This window comes from Rattus norvegicus, chromosome 6, assembly GCF_021556685.1.
Source record: "Rattus norvegicus strain SHRSP/BbbUtx chromosome 6, alternate assembly SHRSP_T2T, whole genome shotgun sequence".
Classification (NCBI taxonomy): domain Eukaryota; kingdom Metazoa; phylum Chordata; class Mammalia; order Rodentia; family Muridae; genus Rattus; species Rattus norvegicus.
This window is the reverse complement of record NC_141539.1, coordinates 129784619-129806799: the sequence shown is the minus strand read 5'-3', so window position 1 is coordinate 129806799 and position 22181 is coordinate 129784619. Positions and strand designations below refer to the sequence as shown.

The 22181-nt window shown below is 49.2% G+C and overlaps 1 protein-coding gene across 4 annotated transcripts in view; it reads left to right on the top strand.

Moving 5' to 3' along the window:
- Positions 1-22181, top strand: part of Clmn (calmin) — a 100272-nt gene that overhangs the window by 58281 nt on the left and 19810 nt on the right. For all 4 annotated transcript variants that reach the window (XR_015621821.1, XR_015621822.1, XM_087552908.1 and 1 more), the window contains 7 exon segments: positions 111-172; positions 4060-4155; positions 7379-7462; positions 12703-12795; positions 13990-14180; positions 19483-19676; positions 21379-21461. Coding sequence is in view for 2 of the 4 variants with exons in the window: in XM_087552908.1 (XP_087409034.1) it covers positions 111-172; positions 4060-4155; positions 7379-7462; positions 12703-12795; positions 13990-14180; positions 19483-19676; positions 21379-21461 (803 nt within the window). In the remaining 2 variants the exon portion in view is untranslated.

Sequence of the window (22181 nt, the reverse complement as noted above, 5' to 3'; positions counted from 1 at the left end):
TTCGGGGTTTAGTCTGCCATCTTTTTACATGGAATTTCCCTGGGAAGGGAGGGTAGGATTTTGCCCGTATTTTTTCTGTGCTCTGGTTAATGGCATTTCTTTGTTTACAGTGGAGAGGGAAAATGTGCAGAAGAGGACTTTCACACGATGGATAAACCTACACCTCGAAAAGGCAAGTGGGGGTCTGGGGACTGGTGGGTCATACATTTACCTACATGGATGGTTCTGTATGGTGGCAGGGAGGAGACATCTCTGTGTGTATATGTGACTTTCTATAGTGTATATTGTGTATGTATGTGGATATATCTGTGTTCATATATGTAACTGCTCATGTATGTAAGTGTTCATGCATGTAACTGTTCATGTATGTAAGTGTTCATGTATGTAAATGTTTATATGTGTAAATGTTCACGTATGTAAATGTTCATGTACATAGGCATACAGGAGTGAGCCTCTCAGAGGACCTCGGAGTCAACCCTTCCCTTCCACCTTGAGAGATAGGGTCTCTTGTTCACTGCTACACACCAGACTAGCCATCCCATGAGCCTTTGTGGATTTGCCTATGTCTGCCTCCCATCTCGACTTAGGAGCTTCAGGGCACTGGGAATTAGGTACACACTACCACATCTGGGTTCTGGCTGTTGGAACTCTGGTCCCCAAACTAATTTGGCAGGGGCTTTGTGCCCCAATGGCTCTGTGCCTTTGAGTCTTTATGGGTGTCATAAAGACTCACAGCTATCCATTCTCAGTATGGGGAGCACGGGGAGCAGACACAGCTGTTCTGCAATCACTGGCTTAGCTGGCGAGGGAAATCCATGCGTGAGCAGCAGAAGGCATTCCATGAGTAATTGCAGTGTTTCCATGGACAGAAGACCCCGAGTTTCCTCCAGCTCAGACACTGTCCATCCAGCTGCCTGCTCTGGGGCTGTCAGTAGCCATTCATAGCCATTTGAACTGACTTAGGCAAGGTTAGCAAAGCCACTTTAACATTGCTGTTGAAGCACCGTGCCCTGCATCAGTCAGCCTAGGATATACCCATATACCCGTGCAGGTTTCCCTTGAATCTTCCCACAGTAATAATGTTGCAGTTAGGATAAGGTGTGCCCCACCCCGCCACGGCATGCATGTCTGTGTGAGAGCATCGGAAGTCTTGAAACTGGAGTTACAGACAGGTGTGGAGTTACAGACGGGTGTGAACTGCCATGTGAGTGCTGGGCATTGAACCCAGGTCCTCTGGAGGAACAGCCAGTGCTCTTAACCCCTGAGCCATCTCTCCAGCCCCAACTCTCTCCCCCTTTATTTCTCATGTTCTTTGGCCATGCAACTTTGAGTAACATTGTGTCTGCGAGCTTCTGCTCCGGCACATGTAGCTCCCAGGCAGCTGATGACGGCAACCCCAGACAAAAGGCAGAGCTGAGGAGGAGAGGAGAGAAGGGGTGAGCAGGTAAAGGAGGGAGGGGAAGCAGCAGAAATGTGAGCTCCCTTGCACATGGGGCTGGAGCCCTGGGAATGTAATTGTCCTAAGTCAGAAAGCAGGGATGCAGGGCTGCTGGCTGAAGTGGCTCACTTTAACCCTTGACTATGTTCAGAGCGCCCATCTTTCCTGAGCCTTTGTAATGGATAGCATGGTGCTGCCATGTCGCCCAAGAGCATCTTGGAGACTGGATGGAGAGTGATGAGGACTCACACTTGGTGCATGATAAAACCTTTGCTGGTTATTTTGGCCGCGGATGCATCGCTCATAAATTGAAGCATTACCGGGGGTAGGGGTAGGGGGCGTTGGAGATGACAAAAAGGGAAAACCAGTCTCCAGACCTGAGCTTAGTGAGGCCCCTAAATTAATGCCTGATGCAGGTCAGCCTGGCTGAGAATTCCTAGCAGGAGACTGGGTAGAGGCAGGAGGTCTTTCTTTCTTTTTGTAGTAAAAATAAATAAATACCAAAAAGAGCAGAGAGTCGTGTAACTCCACACTCACCAACCACCCAGTGTGAACCCCTTTGAGCAAGTATTTGCCATGTCAAAGGCATTCTCCATGGCCGGGCCTGCCCTTGTCCCCTTTTCTTGGGGGGGGGAGGGGCGGGTAGGTAGCAGGTAGCACCCGTTCTTAGGATAAATCAGACAGCACCTGAGAGTGATGCGGCCCTCTTGCTAGCAGAGAGAAATTAACAGCCCCATTTCTAGCCCCGAGACTTTAAAAAACACCCTTTAAGCCGAAGAAACCTAGGAAGTCCTTGGTGAGTTGGGCTTAACTACAATTTGAAGGCTGTCAGGAATATTTACTGAGTCTCTGGCTTCTGGAAAAATCCCTTAATTTACAGAAGGAGTTCAATCATGCAGAAAGCCCTTGGGGAGGTGGGGTGTGCTGGGGTTCCAGCCATAGCAGACTCCTGAAGCCTGGGGAATGTTGGTCCAGGGAGTGTTTGGGCTGGAGTGGGTTCTTACCCCCTGCCATCCAGCTGTGGACTCTAGCCAAGGTCGTGTTTGATGCTGCTGCAGAGGCCTTCCAGAAACAGCCAATGGAAATTAGCCTTTGGGTTTAAATCCCAAGCCAGACTCTAGCTCTGTCAGGCGGGTAACTGGAAATTTTGTTAGCCCATTCATCAAGGGTGTTGGGGTCTTTTAAAAGGAAGCAGTCTGCCAGGCCTGGAATGTGCCCGAGGCTGCAAAGCTTGCAAAGAAAATATCTGGCCATTTGGCTCAAACTCACCAGGCACTGTGGGGGCAGTGCCCTTTTTCGTACACCTGTAGGTAGTAGCCTCATCCTGTATTTTGACTAACAGGGGCAGGGGACTGGGACTCATATAAAGGGTGAGGAAATGCCACCTTCCTTAATAAACAGTAGAACACAGACCCACCAAGGGGCCAGAGAAGGAAGGAGGCTTTCCCAGAGGAGAAGGTATTGAAGCTAACACTGTATTGAGATTTTCCTTACCACTGGGTGTGTGCTGGGGGAGAGCTGCCACTGCCCCAGTTAGCCAGGGCCACTGCATCCTGTTTCTCATTGACCTTGGGGTTTAAGAAGCACCCAGTCGGGCCGGAGAGATGGCTCAGCGGTTAAGAGCACTGACTGCTCTTCCAGAAGTCCTGAGTTCAAATCCCAGCAACCACATGGTGGCTCACAACCATCTGTAATGAGATCTGATGCCCTCTTCTGGTGTGTCTGAAGACAGCTACAGTGTACTTATATGTAATGAGTAATCCTGGACAAAGGGAAGGAAGGATTCAGATCGAGGCTACAGAAGCTCACAAATGCATGGTTCTCTCTGTCACATTCATTCCAACCATTGAAGGACAGATGAAGGAAACAGGATTTCATCAAATAGCCCTGTGATGGCCATCCAGCCTCTCTGAGCCTCGGTTTCTCCAAATCCAAAGTGAAGGCTTGCACTGGATCCTTTCCCGTGAGCCTAACAGACTTTACATGTGGTTTATTGTCGTGTGTGTCTATGGGTAGAATATGGGTGCAAGTGAATGCCAGACAGAGGTCAGCCTCCAGGGTTGTTTCTCCGTAGCAACCCACCTTGTTTTTTGACACAGAGTTTCTTGGAACTGGGACTTTCTGATTGGGCAAAGCTGGTTGGTTAACAAGTTTCAGGGACCCTCTGGTCTGCACACCCCCCTCCATTGGGATAATAAATATGTACCGTCATGCCCAGCTTTTTATGTGGGCACCAAGGGATCGAACCCAGGTCCTCACGCTCGTGTTGCAGATGCTTTATCAACTGAGGCATCACCCAGACCTAGGATATTTTTAGGCTTTGGAATCCTATAAAGGCATGACATTTCTTTTCAACAGAAACCTGAATGCCATCCAGTCTTTGAGTCTGAGATCTCATGGCAGGTGAGCTACTAGAGTCAGCTAATCAGCCCCTGGTTGCCGAATCTCTTGTATGGCTCTCCTGCCAGGCCGCGCTACCCCTGCCGGCCAGAGGTCCCTTCCAGGGCGATAGGCTTCTGCCTCCTCGGATGACCCTTGGCCTGCACATTTTGCTCTTGAGCAAGAACCATGGAGATCCCCCAGGTCGTTAATTGGCTTCTTCTTTTCCTCCTGTCCCACAGTGCGACCCACCTCTAGAAGTTACGGACCTGTTTGTTGATATCCAAGATGGCAAAATCCTAATGGCTTTGTTAGAAGTTCTCTCTGGGCGAAATCTGGTATGTTGTTACAATAGGGTTGGGGACATTACAGAAGGAAGCACTACTGAGGTGCTCCATTCCCATTCGGGCATCAGATTCTGTCCCTGTGACTAAACACCGCGGATAAAACAAACAGAAAACAAAACAAAACAAAACAAACAAACAAAAAACGTTAAGGAGGAAGGGACTTAGCATCCCCAATGCAGCCATGATATGGACATAAATGGATACACACACCCAGACAGTGTAGCTCAATAGGTATCGGGAAATGCTAGAGGATGACGTTCCTCGCTCACATAAGGTGGGGGCGGGGGAGATGGCTCAGCAGCTATGACCACTTCCTACTCTTTCAGTGGACCTGAGCTCTGTGTCCAGCACCCAATGGCTCACAGTGGCCTTTATCTGCAGCTCTGGAGAATCCAGTACTTTTTCTGTCCTCTGAGACAGACACACGGGACAGACACATCTACATAAAGACATTTAACATAAATAGTAACATATATAAAGAACTAAAAACACAGTCAAGGGCTGGAGAGATGGCTCAGCGGTTAAGAGCACTGGCTGCTCTTGCAGAGGACCCAGGTTCAGTTCTCGGCACACACATGGCAGCCCACAACTGTTCTCAACTCCAATTCCAGGGGATCTGATGGTGCCCTCTTCTGGCGCCCTCTTCTGGCCTTTGTGGGCACTGCATGTACATGGCACAGTACACACATGAACTCACGCCCATAAAATAAAGATATGTGACTCTTAAAGAAAATGAATGCTATGAATGATGGTAGCTGAGTGATTTCTGTTTTTCTTTTATTATTATTATTTCATTATTGTGCGTTGGCATGCACACGTGTGGGGGCATCATACGCATGCCATAGGGTATACAGAGAGAGGTCAGAGGACATCCTGAGGAAGTTAGTTCTCTCCTTCCACTGTAGGTTCCTGGAATCAAGCTCGGGTCATCAGGCATGTGTGACAAGGGCTTTTAGCTACTGAGCCATCTTGCTGGCCTATATCTATTTCAGTTTGTTGTTTGTCTTTTTTAAAAGCAAATGTATGGGCTGGAGAAATGGCTCAGAGGTCCTGAGTTCAAATCCCAGCAACCACATGGTGGCTCACAACCATCTGTAATGAGATCTGATGCCCTCTTCTGGTGTGTCTGAAGACAGCTACAGTGTACTTCTATATAATAAATAAATAAATCTTAAAAAAAAGTAAAAGCAAACGTATTTTGGTAGGTAGATTAGTAAATGAATGGCCAGTGTTTTCAGTGAGCCTGTGACGGCTAAGACCTGAACCTGGACCATTCAAGTTAGCTGGCCGAGCACTCTGCTATCCAGAGTGACAACTGAGAGTCAGGGAAGACCTTCCTGTGTCTGCCGGAGAAGAGTAGATAACCTCTCAATGCAGCAACTGTCCCTATAGTAACCACAAATGTCCCCAAGCATAGTCAGATGTCCCCCACCCCAGGTGGCAAGTTGATCCAGTCCAAGATGCCAGTCATAGGGGCTGGAGAAATGGCTTAGTGGTTAAGCGTGTTTGTGGCATTTGCAGAGTTTGAGTCACAGCATCCCCAGCAAGTGACTCCCGACCCCCTGTAACTCCAACCTCAGAGGGTCCAACGCACTGTTCAGGCCTCCTCTTCCATTGGCATCTACATGCACACACACAAAAGTAAAATATTTTATTTAAGTGCCAGATGTTTACATTGAGAAACTGGCTCTGGGGGTGAGTGTTTGATTTGGCCTTGGTGGTCCCGTTATGCCCGTGTGTGAGTGACAGAGTGCCGTTTGCTCTGGATCTGGCTTTAAAAGCACTACTTCCCACCCAGCCTCATGGTGCACACCTTTAATCCCCGCACTCAGGAGGCAAAGGCAGATGACTCTCTGAGTTCAAGGCCAGCCTGGTCTACAGAAGCAGTTCCAGGACAGCCTGGGTGACCCAGAGAAACCCTCACTTGAAAGCAAAACAAACAAACCAACAAAACCATGACTTGTCAGATTCCTGTGAGACCTGCCACACTCATTCTCACCTGGGCTTTCTCTCCCACAAAGTAGAAGATGCCCGTGAGGTCACTCAAGGGGGAGAAAGCTGTGCAAAGCTGCACGAGGCATTCCCAGCAGGTCTCGGTGAGCAAGCCGCAGGGTTCCCACAAGGCTTTGTAAGAAAGCATCCACTCCTTGTTCAGTGTTCTCTGGAGACAGGCTCCCACTTTGAAGCCAGGACACGTTGGCAACAGCCTTCACGGCCTTCACCTTTGATCCCGCAGCTCAGCAGAGAACAGTCCTCCTCCACAGCGCATTAGGAGAACACGCCAGGTCTTCCCCAGTGGGATTGGCGTGTGTGTGTAAGATAAACTCGCGGTTGGTACTCGGAGCAGAGCCCACACTGAGCTGCAGCCTGCAGTCTGCAGCTGGCGTTTTGTGTGTCCTCCCCCAATGCTCCGTCTGAAAACCCAGCCACATCCGCTGCTGTAGGGGAGGCTGAGCTAAGTGATGACTCGGAGGGCAAGCTGGATCCCCTGAGCCAATAGTCACTTGTGCTATGAGGCCATGTTACTGCGGTTCCGGAGTGGGGGCGGGGTTGTGGGGGTGGGGTGAACAAGCAGGAGCTGGTTGGAGAGAAAACTAGACACAGTTGTCCCATGTCAAGATTCCCCATCTACCAGCTCCAGCGAGCCAAGCCTCCCCTAGGATCATAGTGACATTTGCATGCCTCCATTATGAGTCTTTTTCATTCATTCACTCATTCATTTATTCATTCACTTATACTTATTCAATTTACATCCTGGTCGAAGACCGCCCCCACTTCCAGTACCATCCTCACAAATACCGCCCCCCCCCCCCCAATTACCTACTCCACTTCTCAGAGAAGGGGAAGCCCCCATGAGTACCAGCCTGCCCTGGGACATTAAGTCTGCAGTAGCACTAAGCACATCCTCTCCCATTGAGGCCCAACCAGGCAGTCCAGCTAGGGGAAAGGGATCCAATGGCAGACAACAGAGTCAGAGACAGCCCCAGCTCCAGTTGTTAGGGGGCCCACATGAAGACCAAGCTGCACATCTGCTACAAATGTGTAGGGGGCCTAGGTCCAGCCCCTGCGTGCTCTTTGGTTGGTGACTCTTTTCAACGCTGTCCCTAACCTCCAAAAGTGAGTGATAAAGATAAAGGAAATGCGCCCCCTGTGGTCATGGAACGCTACTGCATTGGTGCTGGCTTAGCTGGTCTTTTGGTCTTTTGTTTTTCAGCTACATGAATACAAATCCTCATCACATCGTATTTTTCGGTTGAACAACATAGCGAAAGCACTCAAGTTTCTGGAAGATAGCAATGTAAGTGTTTGAAGCCTGTCTGGGCAACACAAGCTTGCCTTGGAAAGAAAGAGTGGGATTGGACTCTGGTGCTGGTCTCTAGGGGGCATAGCCAAGCTCTCCCAAGCTTAGGGTGAAGGGAAGTCACCCGGAGAAGCTACATTTTAAGATGTGGCCCCCACACCCTGCCCACCATGTTTGAGCCTGTGAATAGGCGGTATGGGAGAAGGCCAGTGGCTAGTCGGTTCTCAGACATTTGGGACTGATCACTAGAATGTATCTCTCTCTCTCTTAGAACTTAAGGACAGGGCGCTCAGTGTGGCAGAGGCAAAGGCCTCTCTGTCATAGAGATTTCCAGATCTGCATTTGGAACTCTTTCTTGTCTTTCACAGGAGGCATCCCTAAAGCCCCAGTTCACTAGGTTTGTTTCAAGACAGTGTTCAGCTTGTCTGGGCTATCTGCAGAGTAAATTATTACCCTAAAGCACGGGTCCTTTGAGGTCGTGTGTGCAAGCCAAGCAGATGCGTGTGTGCTACCTCAGCAGAGAGAGTATTGGGTAATGTCTTAGTTAGGGTCTCATTGCTGTGAACAGATACCGTGACCGATGTAAGTCTTATAAAGGACAACATTTAATTGGGGCTGGCTTACAGGTTCAGAGGTTCAGTCCATTATCATCAAGGTGGGAGCAGGGCAGCATCCAGGCAGGCATGGTGCAGGAGGAGCTGAGAGTTCTACATCTTCATCTGAAGGAAGCCAGGAACAGACTGAGCATCCTCAGGCAGCTAGGAGGAGGGTCTCCACGTCCACCCCCTCAGTGACACACTTCCTCCAACAGGGCCACACCTTCTAATAGTACCACTCCCTGGGCCAAGCATATGTAAACCATCACAGGTGAGGATGTCCAGTAGCTCATGAAGGGACCTGGACAGTCGATGATGGAGCCTGGGGAAAGCGCTCACCACTGTAATGTCCTCAAGCTGAATTAATGTGGATGTCAACCCTGAGGCTGAGCCACAGTCCAGAAGCAAGAGCTGTGGGGAGCGCATTTACCACCACAGGGGAAGTGGGATCTGTCTCCCAATTGCCACACAGTAGAGAAAGACCTGGATGTAAGAGCTTTAGGTGACGGTGACCACTGAACACCCCAGTGCGTATTGGATACCAGAGTCCAAAGGTGCAAACAGACCAGGAACTTAACAGCTGACAGATGGATCGGCACTCTTGGGGAATATTGGTTGTGGAAAATAAGTTGGTGCTGGTGTGTGTTAAGGCATGGGGCCCCAAGCGCAGTATACCCAGTGACAAAGGCGGGCAGATATAAAGGATGCTTCTTATGTGATCCCATCCGTGTGAAATTTCTGGGATGGAGAAATGGCTTTAGAGAAAGCTAGATTAGTGATGGTTTGGACCTAAGAGGAGGCGGAGGGATGCTAGCTGACAGCTAGTGGGTCCAGGGCTGCTCTTACAAATGGTGACTGTGTTCTGCAATCTGCTGCAGTGGTCTTTACACATGTCTGCAAATACACCAAACCCGCTGAACCGAATGCTCTAAATGGGAGGCTTAAACAGCCCGTCAACTGCAGCTCAGTGAAGCTTTAAACACAGTGAAGTTTAAAATACGAGCACTCCCCAAATTCACTCTGTGGGCTCAGGAACACGTCAGCCTCTCTTGAGCAAGGATCCACTTTGCCTTAGGATGACTAGGTCCCGGGTTTTCAATCCTGGCCTCCCCACTCACTTCTAGGGACTATGGGGAAATCATACTTCTCTAAATAAAAGGGATCAGAGACAGAACCTTCCTCAGAGCACTTTCGAGGAGGAGGCTGTGTGCCCACCCCTGCCAAGGGCTATGTGGCCCCATTTCTGCCACTTCACTGACTTGACTGACTGAACTCCCTTGTGGCACCACCCACCCGTGTTCCATCATTAGCATAAATCTGAGGAAGCGGCGTCGCCTCTGAATTCCAAAGGAGCCCTACTTAGGAGAAGAGGTGTGGCTTCATTCACACCCTCGTTCACCCTGACATCATCTCCCACTAGTAATGCCCATGTGGGTGACTCTGGTCACAGTTACTCAGGCAGGTCATAGGCTTGCCTCGGAGCGTCGTCGTGGATCTGGGCTGTGGCTAGCATTGGGGAGAATGAGTTACCTAAGATGCGCATGAGCCTTGAGGATGCTTGGGGTCCAGAGGAAAGAACAACACTCTTGTAGGCAACACGCTGCTTGGCACTCCAGGGCATGAGGAGGAGCCTCGGTCCCACAGAGAGGAGAACGTATGGCCTGCGGAGTCTGCATGCGAGGTGCTCCTGCCAGGGACGAACTGAACATTTATGGTACCACAGAAAAGCACGGCCAAGGCTGAGGTCCGGCCTCCCGACCTTTGAGTGTGAGCCTTTCCCAGGCCGTCTGCTCTAGTGACCGTGCAGCGCCACAGACCACTGAGCCCGCCTTCCCTTCAGTTAGTTATTCTTCATAAAATATTTCGAAACGTCCCAGCGCGGGTGCGTGGTAGTTCAGGGCTCATTTGGGTCCATTTCCCAGGCGGGTAGGACAAGTGTGAAGTGGTCCAGGGGTGTGATGATCCGGGAGGAAGGTGATGATGGAGAGATGGTAAGCCCCCAGAGGCAAGCTGTGTCCCATTCCGAGAATCCACAATGTGACTTAGGGAGCCTTATCTGTCCCTCTTTGTGCCACTGCCTGGATTCCTAGGAGGACCGGCCTCAGCGGCTCTGCTGGTGGCAGTGCCCAGAGCTGGGAAGTAGGTACAAAAAGCAACCCACCCTGTTGTTCTGGGGTCCTGGGACCAGCCAGTGTGCGCCCTTCTCTCTCCAACTGTGGGTTACGGAGAGCCCGCCACATGAGACCAGCTCTGGGACCTCAGTAAGCCACTCGGGCTGAACCTTGGCTTTGTCACCTTTGAAATGGGTACCTGGAGAGCATTGGAGAGACTAACTCAGGAAGCCACCTGCAATAGTCGGTGCCCTGTAGGGGAAACCGTTGTCAGGAAGGCTCCCGAGTCGCTCCTCTAAACCTGTCAGCTCAGAGAAGACCAAGGCTGGTCCATAACCCAGCGGGCTCATTTGTATTGAGGGTGGCAGAGCAAGCTGGGTTAGCTGGGGGGGGGGGGGACACGCCGTCCCCAAAGAACTGAAGCACGGAGCTTATTATCATTATCGTCTGTTCATCGCCAAGGACAGTAGAAGGCTCTGACCTCCGGGGAGGACTGCGCTCTGAAGATGAGGATGACAGAGCCCCTTAAGTACTTGTAGTTCACTAGGCTACCACACTCTATAAACTGCAGGCCCGAGGATGCTTCCAGGAAGGACCTGGGAGTAGAAAGGCAGGAGAGTTTCAACAAGTGATTGGTCATGTGCGCTGAGTGCGGCTGGGGGAGCTTGGACGGAAGATTGGCTCTGAGTTTGATGGGTTGTATCCCTCGCAGTATTGACAACTTCCTTCCTGGCTTCCAGTCTGCCGGCGATGAGCCCGTGTTGTCTCAATTACCTTCTTGGCAGCGGCCGTGAACGGCCCGTCAACCAGGGAGCTGGGTAGTCAGTCTCAATTAGGCTACCCCGGGCCTAACCGATGTTGTCAGAGCCCCCAATAAACCGATAAGATCAGAGATGTGAGCCAAGGCAATTTAAAGGCTCATGACAAGAAAGGGAGAGTGGAGCGAGAAACTGCTGTATGACAGACAACCTCTCTAAGACTTTCCTTCCCCAAGTGTCCCGGGATAAGGTTTGCAGGGTGGGTTTTAAAGGTTGCTCTGGTGAGCTCACTTTATCCCCATTACATCCCCTGACGACGGCTCTGCACATGTATGGAGTGCTGTCCAACAAGGAGAGGAAATAGGACAGAGACCAGAGCTTGCACAGTCCTGCTCAACCTCTCACTCCACGGCCCTTTCAGAGAGGTTGGCAGGAGGGTGACCGCTGGACTGAGAACACACTAATGGCTGTAAGCGCTGACCCTCAGTCCTGAGCCTGCATGGGACACTCCGTGTGCTTTGAAGTGCAGAATGGGCTTCGCAGGGTGGGTTAAGTACTTGCTGCTTAAAAGGACCTGAGTTATGATACTAGATAGCTAAACCTGCATTAAAAAAAAACAAAAAACAAAAAACACGGGTGCTGTAATCCCAGCGTCCCTCCCCAGGCAAGGTAGGAACAGAGACAGGAGGACACCCAGAGCTTGTCGGGCAGTCGGTGTAGCCAAATCAGTGAGTTCCAAGTCCATTAAGAGACCCTGTCTCAAAAACAACAACAACAAAAAACTCGGGTGTAGACATTACCTGCAACGGCAAACCTTTAGTCCCAGTACTTGGGAGGTAGAGGCAGACAGATCTCTGAGTTTAATGGCAGCCTGGTTTACATAGCAAGTTCTAGGTTGGCCAAGACAAAGTAGTGAGACCCTGTCCCAAGGATAAATAAAATAAGTAAATAAAAAAATAGTTAATTAAAATTAAGGTGGAGCCTGATAGAGTGGGACACCTGACATCAACTTCTCTGGCTTCCCCATGCACAGTCATGAAAGGCAGACTGTGGGTATCAGGGAAACATAGCTCCCTAACTAGGTTCTGGGATGCTGCAGGTCCAGGGGCTCCAAGCAGTTTTAGGGTTCACTGGGAACATCTTTGCCTGGTCAGACACAGGTGAAACACAGTATCGTCAGTGCCGTTTCTCAGGTTGACACACTACATAGCTGCGCCATAGGACAGTTTGTGTAAATGTGGAGTCCCTGGCTGTGATGGGCTCACTGTTCATTTTTCTGATGGCTGATGTCTGTGTTCTGTCAGTCAAGGGTGTGCTAAATCAGGAGGTTCAATGGAGTTCATGCGGCGTGCAGATGATCTTCCTGGGGCTCTTGCTCTCCCTTTATGGAACGGAATGGCAGGAACTGCAGACTTAAGGCACATTGGAGTTGTGCACCTGTATTTTTTAAAGCAGGTTTTAGCTATTAGGAGCTCTCTGGATACTCTGCTAACACTGAGTGTCTGTAAAAGAGGTGCCTGCACGATAGGCCTGTGGTTGGGGTAAACCGAGCCAATACTCACAAGTACTTATAAGACTTTAGGGTGGCGTCCGCGCATTGTAAGTACTACATGTTTCGGTCAAATACAGTTTTGTACATAGGTGTCCCCGAGAGGTGGCTTTTGGTCACGACACACAACACCAAGCAGCGAGCAGCATCAGGCTTCAGAGGGCAGGGATGGTGGTCAGTCAGACTTCTCAGAGCTTCGTGCTCATTAGCGGTTTCTTTCCAGGTCAAGCTGGTTAGCATCGACGCGGCAGAGATAGCTGACGGCAACCCCTCGCTGGTTCTCGGGCTGATATGGAATATCATCCTCTTCTTCCAGGTAAGCCTGCCGCTCCCTCTCCGTGACACTCGGGCATCATCTTGAGCAGTCTAACCACAGAGCGGCACGCTCACATCAAGGGACACCCTGAGACTTAGTTTCCATTGATTCGCATTCCTCCGCTTTCTGGTGAGAACTGGGAAGTGAAGACCGGGGCTTATTGTTTAGTTACAAAAGCGATCCAGTAGGGGGAGGTTCTCCGGGTCTTTGGAGCTGTCGTTGTCCAGAGAGGCACATGCACTGTGGATCCCTTTCATCATCAGCCGTGAACTTGAGCCTCAGTTCCCACAAGATATGCCGTGGGTGAGGGCTCCACCCACTGTGCCAAGTTTACATGGGACTTGGTCACTCTGTAGCCCGACTTCCTGAGGGATGCTGGGAACACCAGGAAAGGAGTTGAATGCCTTAAATAGGCTTCAGAGCCTTCTTCACTCCTTCGACAGAGGTCTGTTGTTTCTTCAGTATCGCAGATGTGAGGGAGGTGGGACTCTCCTTGGAGGGGAACCGCAAAGACACACGGATTCCATGTTACTATAGGATGCAGGTCACAAATGGGGTGTGAGCAAGTCTTTGCAAGAGCTCTAAGCGGGGACAACTTTACTACCAAAATGAGCAGAATGAGGAAAACCATAACCAAGGGAGTGACCTGAGCAGGGGTTTGAAAGGTGGGTAAGAGTGTGCTTCTCAGATTTATTATGCATATGAATTACAAGGGCTTGATGCTAAGATGCCTCCTAAATCTGTAGGTGGCTCTGGGACAGGCCTGGGCTTCTGCATTTCTCACATGCACCCCATGGTAATAGTTCAATGGTGGAGGAATGAGCCAGCAGGCCCAGAATGAGCCAGGGAAGCTTGACAGGAGCATGCTGCATTCTGGGAGTGCCAGGCTATAGTGGAACAGAACAGAAGCATGATGCATTCTGGGAGTGCCAGGCTATAGTGGAACAGAACAGGGGCATGATGCATTCTGGGAGTGCCAGGCTATAGTGGAACAGAACAGATAGTCTGGTCAGGAAGAATATGTATGCCTAGACTGATGAGAGCTACAGGAATCTCAGAAGAAGCTTCCCACATACTGAGGACCAAGACTATATAAGCTGGACTTTCCAACCAGGGTCTTGTGGCAGGTCTAAGGGAGCCACTGGCCAGGAGTTCCTGTGGATCACTGGGTCTGATATGCCCTTTTCTCTCTAGATAAAGGAGCTCACGGGCAACCTCAGCAGGAGTTCTCCATCTTCCAGCTTGTCACCTGGCTCCGGGGGCACCGACTCAGATTCTTCCTACCCACCAACCCCCACCACAGAGAGGAGTGTGGCAGTGGCAGTGAAAGACCAGAGGAAGGCCATCAAGACCCTGCTGTCATGGGTGCAGAGGAAAACCAGGAAGTAAGCTGTAGTCTTCTCCTTCCCCCAACCTAAGATCTGCTTTAGGCTCACTGGTGTCCACCATGGGCGGACCATACCCTACAAGGTTGTCTCCAGGCCCAGGGAGTAGTACACACAGACCTGGGTGGGCAAGGTAGATCAAATTCCATCTGCTAAGGTGCCAGGTGACCATGGGTCCTATGCTTTGCACAAACCATCAGAACAGGAATGTGATGTGGGTGTCCAGTTTGCGTGTGGTATGTGTCTGTGAGCGTGTGGCACGTGCCCATGCTGCACCCGTAGAGGCGAGAGCAAGCATCAGGCATCTTCCTTTATTGCTCTCCATCTTATTCTTACAAGACAAAGTCTCTCACTGAATCAAAAGCTTGCCATTTCGGCTAGGCTGCTCAGAAAGCTTCTGCCATCCTCCTGTCTCTGCTCCCCAATGATAGGCTCACTCATACACACGGGCAGCCATGCCTGGCTTTTTGTAGGGGTGCTGGGGGGTTCAAATTCTGGCCCCCGTATTTGTGAAGCAAGCACTCTTACCATTTCCTAAGCCCAGTTATAACAGTCTCCTGACTGATCCTGGGCCTTAGTCAGAGGTGTCAGGCTAGTGTAGAGGAAGCCACACTTACTTGGGGACATCCCAGCTCCTCTGTGTACAGCTTAGGGGGGTACTAGGGCCGGTGTCTCACTTCCCTGTGTAAGTATCCTCTATTAAATTTGTGACACCATTCACTGCCTTCCAAGACAGTTGTGACACAATCGTGGAGAGCAGCTTGCACCTCACCTAAAAGTTGCTTAATCTATTTCTTCACACCTCCCGGGGAAGAAGAGATGGAGCAAAGGCTAGACCTTTGCGTGTGTGAGGGTGATAGAGGGAGTTGAATTCAAGTAAATGACTAGAATAAAACAGCAAAGGTTTAAGACCGAATCAAGCCAGAGAGTTTGTTGTTAGGAGCCACTGTGCATCCTTGCTCCCCTCATGGCGTACCCATATGACTATGCACTTGGACAAGTGCATGTGACAGCTGCCGATGGCTTGTTTTACAGCCTTACTAAGAATCGTCTGGATGACTGTTAGGGTCCCTGGTTTTGAGAATGTCTCTGAGTAGGTCACAGGGTTCAAGGCTTGCAGGAGCTCTGCCTGGTGGGTTTGTAACCTGGTGGGAGTCTGACGCTATGTCTACATTAAAAGGTGTCAGATTCTATTTATTCTGTGAGCATAATAAGAGTCTACAGAGAGCCCACACCTTCCGGCATGACTCTCTTTGCCCCTCACTGTGAACGTTGTGGTTTTAGGGCCAGGGAGAAGGCTAAGTGGCTGAAATACCTACTCGGTGTAGTGGTTTGAATATGGTTGGCGCAGAGAGTGGCACTATTTGAAGGTACGGCCCTGTTAGAGTAGGTGTGGCCTTGTTGGAGTAGGTGTGTCACCATGGATGTGGACTTTAAGACCCTCATCCTAGCTGCCTTGGAAGTCAGGATTCTGCTAGCAGCCTTCAGATGAAGATGTAGAACTCTCAGTTCCTCCTGCACCATCCCTGCCTGAATGCTGCCATGCTCCTGCCTTGGTGATAATGGACTGAACTTCTGAACCTTTACGCCATTCCCAATTAAATGTTGTCCATATAAGAGTTGCCTTGGTCATGGTGTCTGTTCACAGTAGTAAAACCCTACCTAAGGCAGAAGTTGGTATCAGGGACTGGGGTATTGTTGTGGTAGGCCTGATCATGCTTTTGTTTGGAAGAATGTAGATCTTGGGAGTTTGGATTTGGAAAACAATGGAATGGAGCTTAATGGGCTATCCTAGTAGGAATATAGAAGTCTTTGCTACTGAGAGTGATTTGAATTGTGCAGACCTGGCCCTAGATGTTTCAGTGCAGAATTTCAATATGTGACTTAGAGACTTTTTTTGTGATATTTTGGTGAAGAATATGACTGATTTTTGCCCTTGTCTGAAGAGCCTACCTGGGGCTGAGGTAAGAGATTGGCATTAATTGCATTGACAAAGGAAATCTCAAAAAAGCCCAACAGAGACTTTGTTCTCTGGTTAAGTCTCATGAAGAGCATTCTGACCAAGCGTAGCAAGGTTAGAAAGGAAAAATATAAAATATGTGGTTCAAGTATTAAAGGAGCTCCAGAAAGTGAACTGGAGCTGAATCCTGTGTTCAAGGATATTAAATTGAATTAAGGGAGTGATAATGTTGGGGCAAGATCCTACGGAGCTAAGTTTAGGAATGGGCATGGTAGTTTAAACTTTTAATCCCAGGAGACAAAACAAGCAAATCTCTGAGTTCAAGGGCAGCCTGGTACAGAGCAAGTTCCAAGTAAGAAAAAACTTAAATCCAGGCTTGTGGACCACATCTTTAATTCCAGTGTTTAGGAGACAGGTATGCAGATCTCTGAGTTCAAAGTCAGTCTACAGAGCAAGTTCCGGGAGAGCTAAGCTTATGCAGGGAAGAAGTTGGAAAACAGAAAGCTGGAGATAATGTAATAGAACAAAGGGGCCATGTTCCAGTTCCAGCAAGCAGCAGAACTACACAGCTTCGGCCATGGGGCTCTGGCTTTAGAGTCAAGAGGAGAAGGAGACTACTGGGACAATTGATACTGGTCAGCTGGAGCTAAGAAATTAGTGGTGATTAAGAAGAGACCAGCATCACTGAGGTGAAAATTTCTGGGAAGTATTTTCTGAGAGCACAAAGAAGCTGGGTTCTAGAGATAGCCAAGGTTGTACCTTGTGCTGCAGTTGTACTTGGTAATGTGTAAGACTCACCCAGGTGGTACTGGTTTTGAAGGTGTGAAGGGGTCATGAAGAGCAGCTGAGGTTTGGCACTGTGAGAGGCCAGGGAAGGCTATTGTTAAAGGCACAACCTCAGTTGCAGTTGAAGGCCCAGGACTGAAGGGGTCATGCAAAGAAGTTGAGGCTTGGCACCATGAAGAGAGCTTATGAGAGGCTCTTGGTGAAGCCTTGGTGCAGTGGAGTGTAAGGCTCGGACTGAGTCTTAACTACAGGGAGATCCCCCAAGCGAGACAGGAGAACAGAGTTCGAGGAGTTCGATGCAAATGCAAGAGGTTTATTTTCCGGCGCGTTGGGTTAACCTTCAATCAGCCCCTCACGGTGAGTGACTGGAAGGCAACCCCAAATGGCTATAACAAGCAGTTTTTATACTTTTTAGGGGTACAGGTTACATCAGCAAGGTTACAGTTTAAATTTATTGGCTAAGCATATTGACCTTCGGATCTATTGGGTAGCAGGCATATGACATGCATTCGAACTCTATCTGGGACCCGGAGAGTCAGCTGACTGTCAGTACATTCTCTGGTTTTTCAAGAATGTCCCTGCTCCTCCCTAGAACTGTGGGTGGAGAATGGAACTTGGCCTAGCCTTGACCCGAGGTAGGAAGCTGGTACTTGGCCTAATCTTGACCTGAGGCGGTGGGTGTAAAGCTGGTGACAGCCCTTACGGTCCTTCACAGGAACTCCATAACCTAGCTACCTTCTACCAGGCCAAGCCTCTTAATAGCTCTTACACTTCAGTAAGAATTAGGGTCCTTCAGAGGACACCAATGCACTGGAGATGCCAGTACCATAGGATGATCACCAAGAACAGCAGCAGCAGTGGAGTGGAGTCAGCCGGAGCCTTGAGTGCTACAGAGGGCAGAGCTGGAAAAGTGAGGCCAGCCCTTTGGAGGAACCCAGAAGATCATGTCTGGATCTCAGACATTGGAAAAAGAAGTTGCCTTGGAATCCCCAAGCTGTCTGAGATGCCAGAACCATGGGATACCTGCCGAGGAAAGCTGCTAGCAGGGAGTAGAACCAGCTTAAGAGAAAGGAGTCTGGTGCAGTCAACAAAGATGAAAAGGGAGCTGGAGATCTGAAGACCACTTTGACGTCAGACATGGAGATGCAGAGTTTGGAGTCTGCCCAGCTGGCTTCCTGTCTTGGTTTTGGGATTACAGTTAAGTGATTAGATGAATCTCAGAAGACACTTTGAACTTTGGACTTTTAACATTATTGAGACTGCTACAGACGTGGGGACTTTTGAAGTTGGATTAAATGTATTTTTGCATTATGTTAAGTTTATATATGGCCTCCATAGACTCATTTGTTTGAACAAGCCTATGGGGGTTAGGGAGTGGAAAGTAGTGGTTTGAATATGGCTGGCCCAGGCAGTAGCACTATTTGGGGGTGTGGCCTTGTTGGTGTAGGTGTGGCCTTGTTGGAGTGGGTGTGTCACTTTGGGTCTTTTGGCTATAAGACCCTCATCCTAGCTATCTGGTAGTCAGTCTTCCACTAGCCAACTTCAGATGAAGATGTAGAACTCTCAGCTCCTCCTGTACCACACCTGCCTGGATGCTGCCATGTTTCCACCTTGATTATCTACTGAACCTCTAAACCTGTAAGCCAGCCCCAATCAAATGTTGTCCTTTATAAGAGTTGCCTTGGTCATGGTGCTGTTCACAGCAGTAAAACCCTAACTAGGACACTGGATAAGCATGAAGACCAAAGTTTTTATTTCCATCACCCGCAGGCTTGGTGGCTCATCTGTAATATCAGAGCTCAGAAGGCTGAGTAGCCATAGTGGGATTCCCAGAGCAAGCTAGCTAGCCAGGCAGCCATGTCAGTGTGCTCTGGGTGTAAGCAAGAGACCACGTGTTACTGAATACAATGAGAACAATTAAGGAAGATTCCTGATATGGGTCTCCAGCTTCTACACATGCAACATGCAAACACACATGTGTACAGCACACACATACCCATGAGGAGAAGAAGAAGTGATTTTATGTGTATTGATGATGCTGGTAGCCGACAGTCATCCTTTGGCTCCAGTTCTCTGCATCACATGCTAGGTTGACCCTTAGACGTGACCATTCTTGTGGGAACCTTGCCCTTCGCTGTAACAGTACCCCACAAGGTCATCCAATATATATTCGCCCTGTTTTATAACTAAAGTGCCTGGCCCTAGGCCATACAGCCAGAAGCACAGAAGAGCAGCTGAGAAAACTTGGATCTTCCTGGCTCTGTCTCTAACAGGGCATATCCCGTGTGTCTCCTTTCCAATGTCATTGATGATGTGTGCACTGTAAACATCTCTTCTTTGTGTGTTTAGGGACTTGGGAACCGAGGGTGTGGCTTGCATTTTTGGCTCCAGTTTGAAAATTCTCAGGGCAGCCCACATAGTGGTCAGAGCCAGGGGGTCTCTAACAGTAGGACAGGGGAACAGCACGCAGCCCCCTCCGACCAGAGAGGCTACTGCACACAGACCTCCTCTTTGGGTTCCTTTACTCGCCTGGGTTGTATTCCTGCTTCTCATCAGGTATGGTGTGGCGGTCCAAGACTTCGCTGGCAGTTGGAGGAGTGGGCTAGCTTTCCTGGCTGTCATCAAAGCTATTGACCCCAGCCTCGTAGACATGAAGCAGGCTCTGGAAGATTCTACCCGGGAAAATCTAGAGAAGGCATTCCGCATTGCACATGATTCCCTGCATATCCCCAGGCTCCTCGAGCCGGAAGGTATGGTGACTCTCCTTCTCTGTCTTTTTTTTTTTTTTTTTTCCGGAGCTGGGGACCGAACCCAGGGCCTTGCGCTTGCTAGGCAAGCGCTCTACCACTGAGCTAAATCCCCAACCCCCCTCTCTGTCTTTTTAATGATTATTACAAATACGCCATCTGTCCTTTCAGGTAGGAAACTAAGGAAAGCAAGATAAAAGTCTAGTGAAGAAAAAAATTCTATTTCCTATGCTATCGTCTTCTTTGTGCATCTAATTTCCACATAATTGACATCATTTGGTATATGTATAATTTTGTCTCTATTTCACTGGTAGATGATATCAGTGTTTGGCTAGTATATTTCTATAATCTTGTATATTTATTTATATTGACTGCATCACAGTTCCACCTATAGGCATACTAAATTTACCTGGCGTTTCTGTGCTTGAGCCATTGAGGTTACGTCAGAAATGATCACTTCAGGGGTTGGACATATAGCTTCGTGGCAAGTGTGAGGCCCTGGGTTAGATCCCCAGTTCTGTAGATGGGAGAAGGAAGGGGGAGAGAGAGAGAGAGAGAGAGAGAGAGAGAGAGAGAGAGAGAGAGAGAGAGGAAGAGAAAAAAAGGAAGGGTACTTTTTGCACACAACATGACCATAAACATCTTACTTACCCAGCATGCCTTTGACTCTCCCTCAAGGACCAACTTCCCATTGCAGAATGACAAAGTTACAGGAGCACATTAATGTAGTACCAATTATCTATTAATAAATCCCGGCAGTGGGTCCTTTACCCGCCTCAGTGCTTTACGTTCCCGAATGAAAGACACACCCACAGCCTTTATATTTTTTTTTCTTTTTTTTCAGAGCTGGGGACCGAACCCAGGGCCTTGTGCTTGCTAGGCAAGCGCTCTACCACTGAGCTAAATCCCCAGCCCCCAGCCTTTATATTTTAATATGCCTGAAACATCTCAAAAGCTGGGCCATGGCCTAACCTCCACTCAGTTAGTCCTGAGTTATTACTTACTAATTCTATGTTCTATCTTGGCTGCTCTGAGCCCAGAGGACTGCCCAACTGGGCCTCGCTCTCCCGGCTCCTTCACAAGGAAGCCATGCCTCTCTGTCCCACACTATTCTCAAGCATGGAGTCTCTCCTCTCATCCACACTCTCCCAGCATGTCCAATTTTTCTCTCCCTTCACTCCCGGTCCCAATCCAAGTCCTGCCTCTGTCTGGTTGTTGATATCTTCATTAACAATCAGAACCAACTGGGGGCAGGTTCCCAGAAACTACATGCAGATATTCTCATGTAAACATTTTTTTGGAGGGGAACATAATTAGAACTAGAATACAAACAGCTACACAGTAAGATGTGTAACTCCGTTTCGTCACATTGCTTTCCATGCTGCGGTGTCTAATTTGAGACCCTCAATGTCACGGTTGCCAGATGTGCTCATGGGACCAGCAGTGAGCTGACTGATTACAGTGAAGGGAACCAAGGAAGGAGGGGCACAGTCCTGTGCATGAGAGCCCCAAAGTTCCCCATCCTGGCTTCTTTGTCCGGCAGCCAGCGTTAGCCAAGGGGGTTGCTCCCTCTCAGAGTCTATACTTTCTTCAGGGGAAAAGAAAAGGGAAAACCTTTGCTGGAGTGTGTGTCCCTTCCTCATCAGTGCCCCATGATCCTAAGGAGAAAGCGTGTCTTTGCTAATACCTTTGTCTCTCTCAACAGACATCATGGTTGACATGCCGGATGAGCAGTCCATTGTGACTTATGTGGCCCAGTTTCTAGAGCGCTTTCCGGAGTTGGATCCCGTACGTCTGTCCCCCTTCCCTTCAATTCACAAAATGGACATTTTTCCTGGGTACTCAAGGGACAGACACAACAACCCAGCTATGGCTAGGGTGGTGTGGTTCTGTTGTTGATGGCAACGAAGCGACCCTCAAGTTGCTTGCTTCTCCTATTTTAATTTCTAAACTGTCTGTGACATAATACATCAAGGTCGCAAGTGGAACAGAAAGCCAGTCACATCTCACACAGCCTCTTCCCAGGCTGACTCCATTAAGATGACAACATTCACCTGTCACCCAGGCATCACTCTTTAGATACTCAGTGGCATAGTCCAACAAGTCACCAAATCTTATAGGACACTCAAAATTATAAAAGATACCGACCATTTGTGACCAGCGTGCTTGTGGGGTATGTGTGTCCATGTCCATTTGTGTGTGTCTGTCTGTGTCCGTGTATGTCCGGGTTTGTGTGTGTGTTCTTGTATGTGTGTGTGTGTGTCTATATCCATTTGTGTGTGTCCCTGTCTCTGTATGTGTTTGAGTGTGTGTGTGTGTGTGTGTGTGTGTGTGTGTGTGTTCTGTTGTTTGGTTTTTTGTTTTTGGTTTATTTGTCTGCATTTTTGAGATAGGATCTCACTGTTATGGCCCTAGCTGGCCTTGAACATTCAGCAGTCTCTCTGCCTCAGCCTCCTCCAGTGATACCATATGTGCCACTACACTCTGATCACACTTACCGTTTATAAT